The sequence below is a fragment of the Quercus robur genome, chromosome 9 (assembly GCF_932294415.1).
Source record: "Quercus robur chromosome 9, dhQueRobu3.1, whole genome shotgun sequence".
NCBI classification, from domain to species: Eukaryota; Viridiplantae; Streptophyta; class Magnoliopsida; order Fagales; family Fagaceae; genus Quercus; species Quercus robur.
Window position 1 is genome coordinate 35,693,744 of NC_065542.1, and position 13,377 is coordinate 35,707,120.

General features: G+C 39.5%; 1 protein-coding gene across 1 annotated transcript; it reads left to right on the forward strand.

Moving 5' to 3' along the window:
• The first annotated feature begins 10,765 nt into the window (after positions 1–10,765).
• LOC126701013 (uncharacterized) lies at positions 10,766–13,144 on the forward strand. Its single transcript, XM_050399161.1, has 4 exons — positions 10,766–11,012; positions 11,112–11,332; positions 11,562–12,527; positions 12,692–13,144. Exons 1-4 carry the CDS (start codon positions 10,766–10,768, stop codon positions 13,142–13,144), a joined length of 1,887 nt encoding a protein of 628 aa, XP_050255118.1.
• The last annotated feature ends 233 nt before the right edge of the window (positions 13,145–13,377 follow it).

Sequence of the window (13,377 nt, forward strand, 5' to 3'; positions counted from 1 at the left end):
TATGTTATATTGAGAGAGCAGGACTAGCCATAGTGCTATCCTTCCCGTGAGAAGGGGCTGGTGTAGGAGTGCCTTTATGGGGTGGGACTTAGTCACCAAAAGGATTTGGTGAGCTGAGAAATACCTTTTCAACCTCTGAAACGCGTAGATGATTACTAGGCAAACTTTCTCTATTTTGGGGTATCTGGTCTCAGTGTCTTTCAATGTCCTGCTTACGTAATAAACAGGCTGCTCATTCCCGTGGTCATCTTCCTGTGCTAGCAAAACTCCTATTGCCTGGGAGTTTGATGCTAAGTAAAGTAACAGGGGTCGCCTACGCATTGACACCTGGAGGGTGGGTAAATGATTCATGATGTGCTGAACCCTCTGGAAAGCCTCCTATTGTTTCGTTCCCCTGGTGAACTCAGTTCCCTTTTTCAATAGTTTGGATAAACCCATCGTAACTGAAGCTAATCCAGGCACAAATCTCCTAATATAGGAGACCCTTTCTAGGAAGCTCTTGAGCTCCCTCGTAGTAGTCGGTCTTTTCATCGTGGCGATGGCTGTGGCCTTGGCTGGATCTACGCTTATGCATTTGTGATGTACTAGAAACCCAAGGAACTTTCCAACGGATACCCCGAAGCCACATTTCATGGGGTTTATGCATAGTTTGTACTTCCTGCATCTTTCAAAAACTTGTTCAAGTACCCGAAGGTGTCCTGTTCTAGTCTTTGATTTGACCACAATGTCATCTACATAATCTTCCATCTCCTCACGTATCATGTCATGAAAGATAGCTGTCATGGTTTGCTGGTACGTAGCCCCCGCATTTTTTAGGCCAAAGAGCATTACAGTGTAATAAAAGTTTCCGATTGTGGTTCTGAATGCCGTTTTCTCTACATCTTTGACAGCCATGCAAATTTGGTTGTACCCACTGTACCCATCCATAAACAAGAACATAGAGCTTCTTGCAGCTAAATTTACAAGGAGGTCGATATTGGGCAGGGGGAACTCATCTTTTGGGCATGCCTTGTTCAGGTTGCAAAAGTCCATACAGCAACGGATCTGACCATTTTTCTTTTTCATAGGTACTATGTTGGAAAGCCATTTGGGGTGCTGGATGGGTTTGATAAAACCAACTGTTAGCAGTTTTTTAACTTCTTGAATTATTGAGCTTCTACCTCGGTGTGAAAGACCCTAGCCGGCTGAGCTACTGGTCTTATTCCTAGGTCCACATTAAGAGAATGAACTACCAATTCCAGGTCTAAACCAGACATTTCATCATAGGTCCATGCGAACACATCTCTGTATTTCTAGAGCAAGGCCACCAATTGTTCCTTTTCTTGTGCCATCAACTGACTGCTAATAAAGACAGGCTTCTGGGATCCCAGCTCAGCTCCCAAATTTATTTCCTTTAATTCTTCCTCAGGTTGAATCTGGGCTTCCTTGACTGGTTCTTCTGGGATTTCTTCATGGGCCATCATGCAACTTGGTGGTCCGAGACCTTTCTGCGTGATGCATTCAGGTCCTGCGCACCTTCACAAATGATAAATCAACCTTCCTTCAGGTTCTTGCATCACCACACACTCTCAGGATCCTGAAGAGTCGAGCTCCCTTTTTTGTCTTTTTCTTTCCAGAAGGTTTCTCAAGTCACGGGTGCCCCTTCCTCCTTCTTCTTCTTCTTGTAGGATAGGTGCCCCTGGAGTACCTGGTGCGGGGCTCTCATCATCTGGCTCTAACTCATCGTAAAACATCGTTTCTGCAAAGTTCACTTCTCCCTAGCTGAAAAGGTTACGGTTGGCAGGGATTCTCACGGGCCTTCTATTCAATCTCCCTTTAATGCACTGATGGTACGTAGATGGAATAAGACGGTGTTTATAGAGCCATGGGCGTCCCAACAATACATGGTAAGATACCTCTTCATTAATCACATGAAGCCTTGTCAGAGCCCATATTTACACAAAATGACAACCAAACCCAATGTACATTATCTCATCTTTGGCTTATGATCCAAGCTCATAAGTCTCTTTGGGGAAACTTTGGGAGTCGTGATTTGGAGGGCCAAGATGTATGTTTAGTAAAGCTCCAGCGGTTTAAAGTTCATAAAAGAAACATGTTGCTTGGCGTATCTTCTCCAACTCCCTGAACTCTAACGAGTCCGTGTGTAACGAGTAAGATATGGTAAGCCTCTCTTATCGTATAGCACTTAAGATGATAAAACTCCCCATTACTCTTTTCCTAAAACTTAGTATTCATCATATGACAAACACTCAAAAACTCCAGCCATCTAAATGCTGAACAAATAACTATTCATTCAATCTCCAGTTGTTCCTATATGAATTTAGAAACACAATCATATTATTTGACATAAACTGCATTACTACTTTCGGCTAAAATCCAACTCAAACACATGGCCTAATCTAATTGGCTATCTTTAATCTCTAAATATATAAAGTATTCATGATATCTCCAATACCCAGCTACCATCTACCATAATCAGACCAAATATTCTTCTGCCAGTTGCTAGAGCAGAGCATTAAATGCTCTTCTTGCTCACCAAGATTAAGTCACAACACAATGAGACTTTGACTAGATCTCTAAAGCTTTATTAACTATCAATCAATCATTCTATTGCTTACTAAAAATGTGTTGAAATAGAATTTTGGACCAAAAATACAAACAACAAAAAAAGGAAACATTTCCAGCAAAACACCAACAGTTGTTGACGCCCGGCGTTGATCGGAAAAAACAGTTGGGCCTTCGTTCGACCACCTGCTGTGGCAATGCTCCCTTGCGCGCGGGGCTTGTTGAAGGAATTTCTCGATAATGGTGTGGTTTGCGCGGAGCTTCGAGTGACCTCTTTCTCGAGGGAGGAAGGTAGGTCTACCTTTAAAGGTATGGCAGGAATCTTGGCCAAATTTTAGGTGATTACCAAAGGTAAGTGAAGTCGCCACCAATCATTAGGTTTTTCTAAGGTGTGATTGGTCACGTGTTTCTAGTTGATTTTATTACCAATCCTAGGCTAAGAAAAAGAGAATTTTTCCTAATATAATGTGGATGGCAAAAAATCTTGATTCTTGAGTCCGAAAGTTTGGTTATGTGTGGGGAAGGTGTTAGGCACCCCCACAATGCTTGTCCAAGGACAGTCCTTTGTTTTGATAAAACCTTAATTTTTGAAGATTGGCAATAAAAAACATGATTTTGACATTGGCTTTTGGGGTTTTGCATGTATAAGGGGCTTTAAGGTTTGGCTTTTGAATGGGTGTGGTCCCAATCTATGCTTTCCTAATCCATCGAGCAAAGTACCAGATTTTCAAGGTGAAAATCCGGCAACATGTTACCTTACTTTCGCGGCAAAAATTAGGCATCGCTTTGCCTTAGGTGACATGGACTGTGATAATCACACTAGAAGGGGCGAGCAAGTATATATATACATACATCATGCACAATGCAAGCACATAGAGCAGGAAAGTAAATGCTTACGTCCCTAGAGCATGGCCCAAAATATTGGTGCAGAAAAGTAAACAGGGGTCGCCATACTCTAGAGATGAGGACGAACGGTACATGGTATGATATACCTAATACAACCCATCTAAGAGAGAAATTAGGGAGGAAGGAAGGAGGTTTAAAAGAGTACATAACCAAATGAGAGAGACTAGACCTTTAAATCTATTGAACATAGCCACTTGGCTTATATCCACATGCTCGCATCCTTGCCCTTTTGCGCCTAGGAGACTATGTCCTAGCACCATGCGTCCTCGCTTCATGTGTGTACATGCAAAGGCAAAGACAAGAAACCAATAGACAAGCAATAGAAGAAAAAGATGCAACGAGCATATGAAAGAGGCATAAAGCAGATAAGCCTGATAGACACGGCAAGCAAAGAAACAAGAAAACAATCAAACAAGTGAGAAGGCAAACAAGCAAGAAAGCAAACAAAAGGTGGTGTCCGCAAAGGACAAATGTAGGTTTGGATTGAATGTCCATAATTTCATTGTGTTGAAGCATGGACGACACACTAGCAAGCAAGACTCATGCATGGACATGTGAGCAAGTGTGCAAAGATGCATAGAAAGCCAACAGGTGGCCTGAACAAACATGGTAAGCATAGCATCACACGGAGCAGAAAGGGAAGGGTATATATGAAGCAACATGGCATCCAGAGATGCTTCCAAAATGGTCACATCCAAACAAGGCCTCGTGGGCGTCGGATGTAACCAAATAAGATCAAGTCCGCGAAAGGTGTCAAGCATGGCAAAGCCTAGAACAAGAGAGGCTAGCATAAGTATAAAGCATAGAAGCAAGCAAGCATAGATATGCAAATAGGATGATCCAAACCCTTTGATGTGGGCCTTGGTGTATGGACGATGACAAAGACCATAGGGTCTAGATCGGGTCCTAACCATTAGGCCAAAACACAAGAAAATGTGATAAAAGGAACAAATGGGCTACAATAGCACATGACATGACAAACAAGGAAACATGACGTGAAGCATGCAAGCACATAGATGATGGCATAAAGCATATAGAGAACATCGATCTCAACATGTAAACACACCGTTCTACATATATAAACATGGAAATGCGCATGTAAGCATGTGGATATACATCTAAGCATGTAGATACAAACATAAAGGCATGAGAGAACACAAACCCAAGCATACAAGCATGTGATTGACATGGACATAGGTGTAGAAGCATAGAACATGCATAAACATGTAGCTCTAAGCAAGGCATAGTCGGAGACATAATATCAAGCATGTGAGCATGTAGACTCAAACATCAGTACATGGGAAAGAAAAGATCTAAGCATCTAAAGCATGGCAAAAAGCATAAAACATGTAGAAGAGGCAACTAACACATGAACAAACATGGAAGCATATGGAAATAAGCTAAAAAGCATGCTCAAAGCAAGATAAAGCAAGAATCATGTTAATAAGGAAAAAAGAGCAAGGTAAATGCTAGAAAAAGATTTAGAAAGTCAGGGGAGTGGATAGTAGCTAAAAAGCTATATCCACACCCCTAAACCCCAAATCCAAGGTGTAGAATGAAGGAAAAGAAGATTGGGTATAAGGACAATACCTTCTTTTTTTGTTGAAGAGAAGAATCAAGAGGCTTTGATTTGTTTTGCGAGTATTTTTGTGTGTAAATATGTGTTTGGAAGTGAGGGGAAATGTGTAGAAAACGTCGAGACAAAGAGCAAGACCCAAGAAAGTCTTTTTTTTCTTGGTCTGGAGGTGCCTGGGGACTTTTATAGCCTCGGCATGCTTTACGAGGTAGCACACCTAGAGATGAGGATGAATGGTACATGGCATGATATACCTAATACAACCCATCTAAGAGAGAAATGAAGGAGGAAAGAAGGGGGTTTGAAAGAGTACATAACCAAATGGGAGAGCCTAGACCCTTAAATCTACTGAACATAGCCGCTTGGCTTATGTCCACATGCTCGCATCCTCGCCCTTTTTGCTTGCGCCTGGGAGACTGTGCCCTAGCTCCTTACGTCCTGACTCCATGTGTATACATGCAAAGGCAAAGACAAGAAACTAGTAGACAAGCAATGGAAGGAAAAGATTTAAAGAGCATATGAAAGAGGCATAAAGCAGATAAGCATAATAGACATGGCAAGCAAAGAAACAAGAAAACAAGCAAACAATCGAGAAGGCAAACAAGCAAGAAAGCAAACAAAAGGTTGTGTCTACAAGGGAAAAATGTAGGTTTGGATCGAATGTCCATAATTTTATTGTGTTAAAGCATGGAAGACACACTAACAAGAAAGACTCATGTATGGATGTATGAGCAAGCGTGCAAAGATGCATAGAAAGCCAATGGGTGGCACGAACAAATATGGTAAGCATCGAATGCAGTAGAAAGGGAAGGGTATATATGAAGCAACCCAGCATCCGGAGATGCTTCCAAAATGGTCACATCCAAACAAGGCCTCATTGGCGTCGGATGTAACCAAACAAGATTAAGCCCATAGAGGGTGTCAAGCGTGGCAAAGCCTAAAACAAGAGAGCACAAGCATAAAGCATAGAAGCAAGCAAGCAAGCATAGACATGCAAATAAGATGATCTAAACCCTTTGATGTGGGCCTTGGTGTATGGACGATGACAAAGACCATAGGGTCTAGATCGGGTCCAAACCATTAGACCAAAACACAAGAAAATGCGATAAAAGGAACAAGTGGGCTACAATAGCACATGGCATGACAAACAAGGTCTAGGTCTAAGCACATAAACATGGTGTGAAGCATGCAAGCACATAGATGATAGCATAAAGCCTGTAGAGAACATCAATCTAAGCATGTAAACACACTGATCTACACATATAAGCATGGAAATGCACATGTAAGCATGTGGATATTCATCTAAGCATGTAGATATAAACATAAAGGCATGGGAGAACGCAAACCCAAGCATACAAGCATGTGACCGACATGGACATAGGCATAGGAGCATAGACCATGCATACAAATAGGTAGATCTAAGCAAGGCATAGCCAGAGACATAATATCAAGCATGTGGGCATGTAGACCCAAACATCAGTACATGGGAAAGAAAAGATCTAAGCATCTAAAGCATGACATAAAGCATAAAACATGTAGAAGAGGCAACTAACACATGAACAAACCTGGAAACATATGGAAATAAGCTAAAAAGCATGCTAAAAGCAAGATAAAGCTAGAATCATGCTATTAAGGAAAAAAGAGCAAGATAAATGCTAGAAAAGATTTAGAAAGTTAGGGGTGTGGATAGTAGCTAAAAAGCTACATCCCCACTCCTAAACCCTAAATCCAAGGTGTAGAACCAAGGAAAAGAAGATTGGGTATAAGGACAATACCTTGTATTTTTGGTGAAGAGAAGAATCAAGAGGCTTTGATTTGGTTTTTGTGTGTATAAATGTGTTTGGAAGAGAGGGGAAATGTGTAGAAAACGTCTAGGCAGAGAGCAGGACCCAGGAAAGTCTTTTTTTTTTTTTTTCTTGGTCTAGAGGTGCCTAGGGCCTTTTATAGCCTCGGCACGCTTTCCGAGGTAATGCACCTTGTAGGGCCTCCAGTAGTCCTTCAAGAGCTACCACCTGTGAAGCCACTCAAATGGCTTTGATCTTGAAACCCTAGAAAGATCTTGACTTCCAGTTTCTAAAAAGGTATGGAACTTGAAAATCTAACAATCGGATCAAAAGTTATGGCTCCCCGAAGTTAACGATGCATCGATTGGTGCGTTAACTCGGTTTTCATGATATTCGGCCGTTATAACTCTGATTTTGACCCATGAATAGTCGTTAGACTGAGAATTTGGTAATCTTCACAATGACGTTGGTTTCAACCCGTTTTGACGGCCAAATCAAAATTAGGGTTTCTAGGGCTCGTTGAGAGTCAACTTCAAGTCAAACTTGGTCAAAGTTGCCAAAAATCTCTAAAAAGCTTGGGTTTGATATAAAACTATGAAAGGTGTTTTTTAAAGGGAATTTTGACTTTGTTTGACTTTTGGTCAAACTAGGGTTGACTAGGGGCATTTTGGTCATTTTAGTTGAAAAAGTCACTTTGAGTTCTCCAGTGTTTGAATAGGTTGCACCACATCATTCTGGATGTTCTCGCGACCCCATGGAGAGAAAATAATATTTTTGAATTTTTCGAGGTCTAGCACGCAAATCGAGGCGGACAAAATACGATATCAATAGCAGTGTGTTCAGTACTTGACACCTAGCTAAAACTGACATCATCAGTCATTTAATGCTCAAATCTTTGCAGCTAGCTTCTATACACAAAATGGCAAGATACCCTTAAAAGATATTTTACCATTTTCAGCCAAACCCATGAAATAAATGCTGAATATTCTCTCCAGCAGGCTGACATCATCTAGCTGACCTCATCTACTTCTACTCCAAGCAACAACTGTCTTATGACAGCTGTAACAGCCTTTCCTAATAGCTGGGACAACTTTTTCAAAAATGCTGTAGTAGCTAACCCAGTAGCCTTAACATTACTGAATTTCCTTGTTTGGCTAAAAACCAAAACCAGCTAAAAAAACTTTCTTTTTCTTGCTAAAATACTTTCCCTTTCTGCTACTCTTTCCTCTACCAGCTATTACCCAAAATAGCAAGAACACCTTAAAGCTAAATATACCATTTATGGCCAAATCCTAGGAATGATTTTCTGAAGATTTATTGCTGATTAAGACAGATTTTGGCTGAGATTCTTTGCTAAATACCCCCTAAACTCAACTATAAATAGAACCCCTCATCAATACACCAAAACACACCAATAGAGAAGAACAACTTTTTCATAAACTTCTCTATTCTCTCTCCTTCTAATTATCTTCTTAAGCTCTTAATGAAATTCTGAGCTTCTGAGTTTTTAGTTTCCAAATTAGGAACTAAACTCTTTAGCCATTAGCTCATAACTGCCCTTCATAAGCCCTTATCCATCCTCTAGCAAAAAATCCCAAAAGCATTGCTAAACACATTACAATACCATTACTCTCTCATACTCATTCTCTCACTTTCCATATTCAGAAAATACATCTATCTTGTTGCCCATATATCTAAACACCTCTTTCTCCATTTCTCTTACACAATCTCATACACACTTACTACAACATTACATATAACATACCATAACTCTTCTAAACTCCTCTCACACTCCCTCACTGTGAAATCTCTTGTTTTGCTACCCATAAACACATCTCGATACTCTTCTCCACCTCTTTTATAAAAGCCCTTCTCATGGAAGGCATAAACTCTTCTCCACCTCTCTTATAAAAGCCCTTCTCATGGAAGGTATAAACTTCTAATACTAAACCCCTTCTCCTAGAAGGCACCAAGATCTCATATCAAAGCCCTTCTCATAGAAGGTACAAATCTATCTTACATAAAGCCCTTCTCATGGAAGGCACAAACCTATCTTACAAAAGCCCTTCCCACGGAAGGCAATACTATTCATAACTCCACAATAACTAAAAGAGCATTGTCAAGGGGAAATTCATTCAAGTGTATGATAAAGGGGACAAACTTAACAAACCTCTACACACAACTGGATGTACTCTCTCTCCCTCCAATTGCACCCATTTTTTTCCCTTTCAATCTTGAAGTTATCATGGCATATTGCCTCTCCATCGCTGGAGTCATTCTGCTGGAATGATATCAACTCACTGATGCTATATAGTTGGAGCTACAAACCATACAAAGATAAGTGACTTTGCTTCCATATCTCTAAATTTACATTATTGAATACATGATTATTTCACCATTAAATACATATTACTTTATTTCAACTACTATTACAACTATTAATCAAAGTTATCATATCAAACACACATTATTTATTATTTCAATCATTATCATGATTCTTAGACTTTGGGTTTTACTGATTTTGTAGGCCTAAAACTATGCTGGTAACCATTGGACTACGTGGCCCAATGTTGAGTTCTGGATGCAACTCCTCAAACATATTCGAGTCTAGCAAGGTCACCCCTCCAACGAACAACACGTGGCCAAGCAATGAAAAAAAAGGCCCCCGAACACCCATTCTAATCTCATTCACATTGAAATAAAATAATGAATTAAACAACGATTCAACACATGCATATGTTTCTCATTTATGCTATATTGTTCATTTCGATGTTAAGTTTGCAATGGTGCTCTATATGTTAAATTCTGACAAGGATATTATTGGTACACAAGATGCTGAATTAAGGAACTCTTTCAATGATTCAAGGTTTGAAGTGTTTAAAAACAATCTCATCAATGCAATATCCTAGCTGATAGAAGAATTATGCGAAATAAGCATGCTTTTATTATTATTATTATTATTATTATTATTATTATTATTATTATTATTATTATTATTATTATTATTATTATGAGTTAGGTTCAAGTTATATCTGTTGTAACTCTAAACAATGTTACACCACTCAATAACTTGTTATTGAATTAATCTTTTGAAAATCTAACTGTTGAGTTACATGTTTTATATGTTCTTAACATGCATGCCAATTTTCATATCAATCAGATGTTATTTACCATTTGATCCATAAATTCATCCTTTATGCATTATTTGAAACTACAAAAACTTGAATTTTAACAATTGATTGATGACATGGCTATTAATCTTTAATCACCTTGGAATTTTGTAAACATGGAGAATATATAAAGATAATGTAATCTAACATAAATTTTTCAATATTCACATCCCATTAAAAAATATTGAGTGGTGTAATATTGCTTAAAGTTACACCAAGTGTAACTTGAACCCAACTTTATTATTATTATTATTATTATTATTATTATTATTATTATTATTATTATTATTATTATTATTATTATTATTATTATTATTATTATTATTATTATTATTATTATTATTATTATTATTATTTTCTTTTGTAAATATACTTTTTTGAGAATTGGATTGGGGGAGAAGAAAAATCCTAGTTGAAATTGTGTAGTTAAGTTTATGGTTTTGGCATATTGTTGGTGGTGATGTAACATCTGTGGTCCTTAATGTTCTCAATTCCGGGGTGGTGCTAGAGTCTCTTAATTCCACTTTTATTGCCTTGATCCCAAAAGTAAAACACCCAAAGAAAGCTGCTGATTTCCATTGTATTAGCCTTTGTAATGTGGTCTAAAATTGATTTCCAAAGTGCTAGTGAACCGTTTGAAAAAATTCCTAGCTAGTGCTATCCCGGAATCTCAAAGTGCATTCTTGTCGGGTAGGCTTATTTCGGATAATGTGCTTGTGGCCTTTGAAACTCTACATTATCTTAAGAGGAAAACAAATGGGAGAATGGGTCAAATGGTGCTTAAGCTGGACATAAGCAAAGCTTATGATAGGGTTGAATGGGAATTCTTGGAGCGTGCTATGAGGAATCTCGGGCTTGGGGAAAGTATGGTCAGTCTCATCATGTCTTGCATTAGTTCGGTATCCTATTTTGTTTTGCTCAATGGGCAACCTATTGGTAATATCACACCTAGTCGTGGCCTTTGGCAAGGTGACCCTTTGTCGCCTTATCTCTTCCTAATCTGTGCTATCGGTTTGCAAAGTTTATTGACTAAAGCTGAAGTTAAGGGGCATATTCGGGGTGTAGCTATCTGTAGAAATAGCCTAAAAATATCACACTTATTTTTTGCAGATGACAGTGTGTTATTTTGCAATGCCAAAGAAGCTGAGTGTCAGAAAATTCTTGATATTCTAGCTATCTATGAGAGGGGTACAGGTCAGAAGATTAATCGTGAGAAAACTAATATCTTTTTTAGTTCTAACACCCCCCATAAGGTTCGGGTTCAGATTCAACAGGTCTTGGGTGTTCCAACTATTCGCCAATTTGAGAAGTATTTGGGTTTGCTGGCTTTGGTGGGTAGGGGAAAAAAAACAAAGTTTTATCTATATTAAAGAAAGAGTATGGAAAAAAATTCAAGGGTGGAAAGAGAAACTCTTGTCTCAGGCGGATAGGGAAGTTCTGATCAAGTCAGTAATTCAGGCAATACCAACTTATACCATGAGTTGTTTTAAACTTCCAAAGGGGCTTGTTAAGGATCTGGAATGATTAATTCGCAAATTTTGGTGGGGGTATGGTGGAGAGCATCGAAAAACCCATTGGGTGAAATGGGAGCACTTATGTGAAGCCAAAGAAGGTGGTGGGATGGGGTTTAAAGAAATTGAAAAACTCAATGATGCTTTATTGGCGAAACAAGTGTGGCGATTGATTAATAATCCTGATTCTCTATGCCATAGAGTTTTTAAGGCCCGTTTCTTCCCGGATTGCTCTATCTTGGAAGCTCAAGATTCAAGCTCAGGGTCTTATGCTTGGAAAAGCATTATCAGTGCTAAGGATGTAATTCGAAAAGGGATGGTTTGGCGCATAGGTACAGTGGAGGCTGTGCGAATTAAGGAGGATAGGTGGCTGCTTGGAAGTACTAACTGTTCAGTCCTATTACCCCTTCCATCTTTGGCTCCTGATGTGAAAGTTTCCTCTCTAATTGATCAAGAAAGAGTAGCATGGAAAGCGGAGGTTGTGCAGCAACTGTTTTTGCCCCATGAAGCCGAGATTATCTTGGGAATTCCTTTGAGCATTCGACGTCTCGATGATCGTATTACATGGGCGTTCACGTCGTCTGGTATGTTCACTACTTGTAGTGCTTACAAAATGCTAGTTTCCTGTGATTCATCTTTTAGTGAAGGTAGCTCAAACCCGGAAGCTCAGAAAAAATTTTGGAAGGGTATTTGGCAGCTACGGGTCCCTAACAAAATAAAGCACTTTGTGTGGCGAATATGCAATAACGCCTTGCCAACAATGGTGAACCTTCATCGGTGTAATATTTTCCAAATGCAAACTGTGCACTATGCAAGGATCATCCTGAAGACTCCATCCATGCACTTTGGGCTTGTGAAGTTATTTCGGGTGTGTGGAATACGTTGGACTGGTTCAACCAATCCGTGGCGGCAGAATCGAGCTCCTTCAATGATTTACTTTCCAGGTTCCTGTTTTTCTGTGAGGAGTTCAGAGCTGAGATTTTTGTTACCATTGCGTGGTTCCTGTGGAATAGACGTAATGCAATCCACTTTGGTCGTCTAGCCCTTCCTGTCTAAAGCGTTTGTAGTAGAGTAGGGAGTTACCTGCAAGAGTTTCTTCAAGCCCAGACAGAGGAGCCCGCTCCACCCCGTCCTCCTTCTATGCAACAGTGGCGCCCCCCTAAACCTCAATGTTTTAAGGTAAACTTTGATGCCACGGTGTTTCGTGCCTCACGTTTGGCGGGTTTAGGTGTCATTGTTCGTAACAATAGTGGGGAGGCTGTGGGTGCCCTGTCTTTGTCCATTCCTTTGGCCCACTCAGTGGCGGATTTAGAAGCCTTAGCTTGTTTGAAGGCTGTTCAGTTTGCACTGGAGCTTGGTCTCACTCGTGTTGTGTTTGAAGGGGATTCTACAGTTATCATTAATGCTCTTCTTCATGGTGCGGGTGATATGGCTAGTTTCGGCAATATTTTAGGCGATATTCGGATGCATTCTGATGTTTTTCAATTCGTTGAATTTGCTTATGTTAATCTTAGTTGTAATGCTGTGGCTGATGCGCTTTCTAAGAAAGCTAAGTCAATTTGGGGGGTTCAGGTTTGGCTAAATGATTTGCCAGCTGATATTGCCCCGTTGCTACTGTGTGATGTTCATTAAGTTTTGTTTTGTGGAATAAAGTTCCCAGGTCTTTGATCTGGCTTCTCAAACAAAAAAAAAAAGTTTATGATTTTGTATAATTTATTATATATGGTGAGTGCGACTGTTAAATATGCTTTGGACCATGAGAAAAATGTTTTGTATGTTTTATTCTCATTTTGGTGATTGAATATTGTTTGGGTTTTTTTTTTTTATAGTCTCAACACTCGTCATGTTTTGATAAGCTAGTAGCT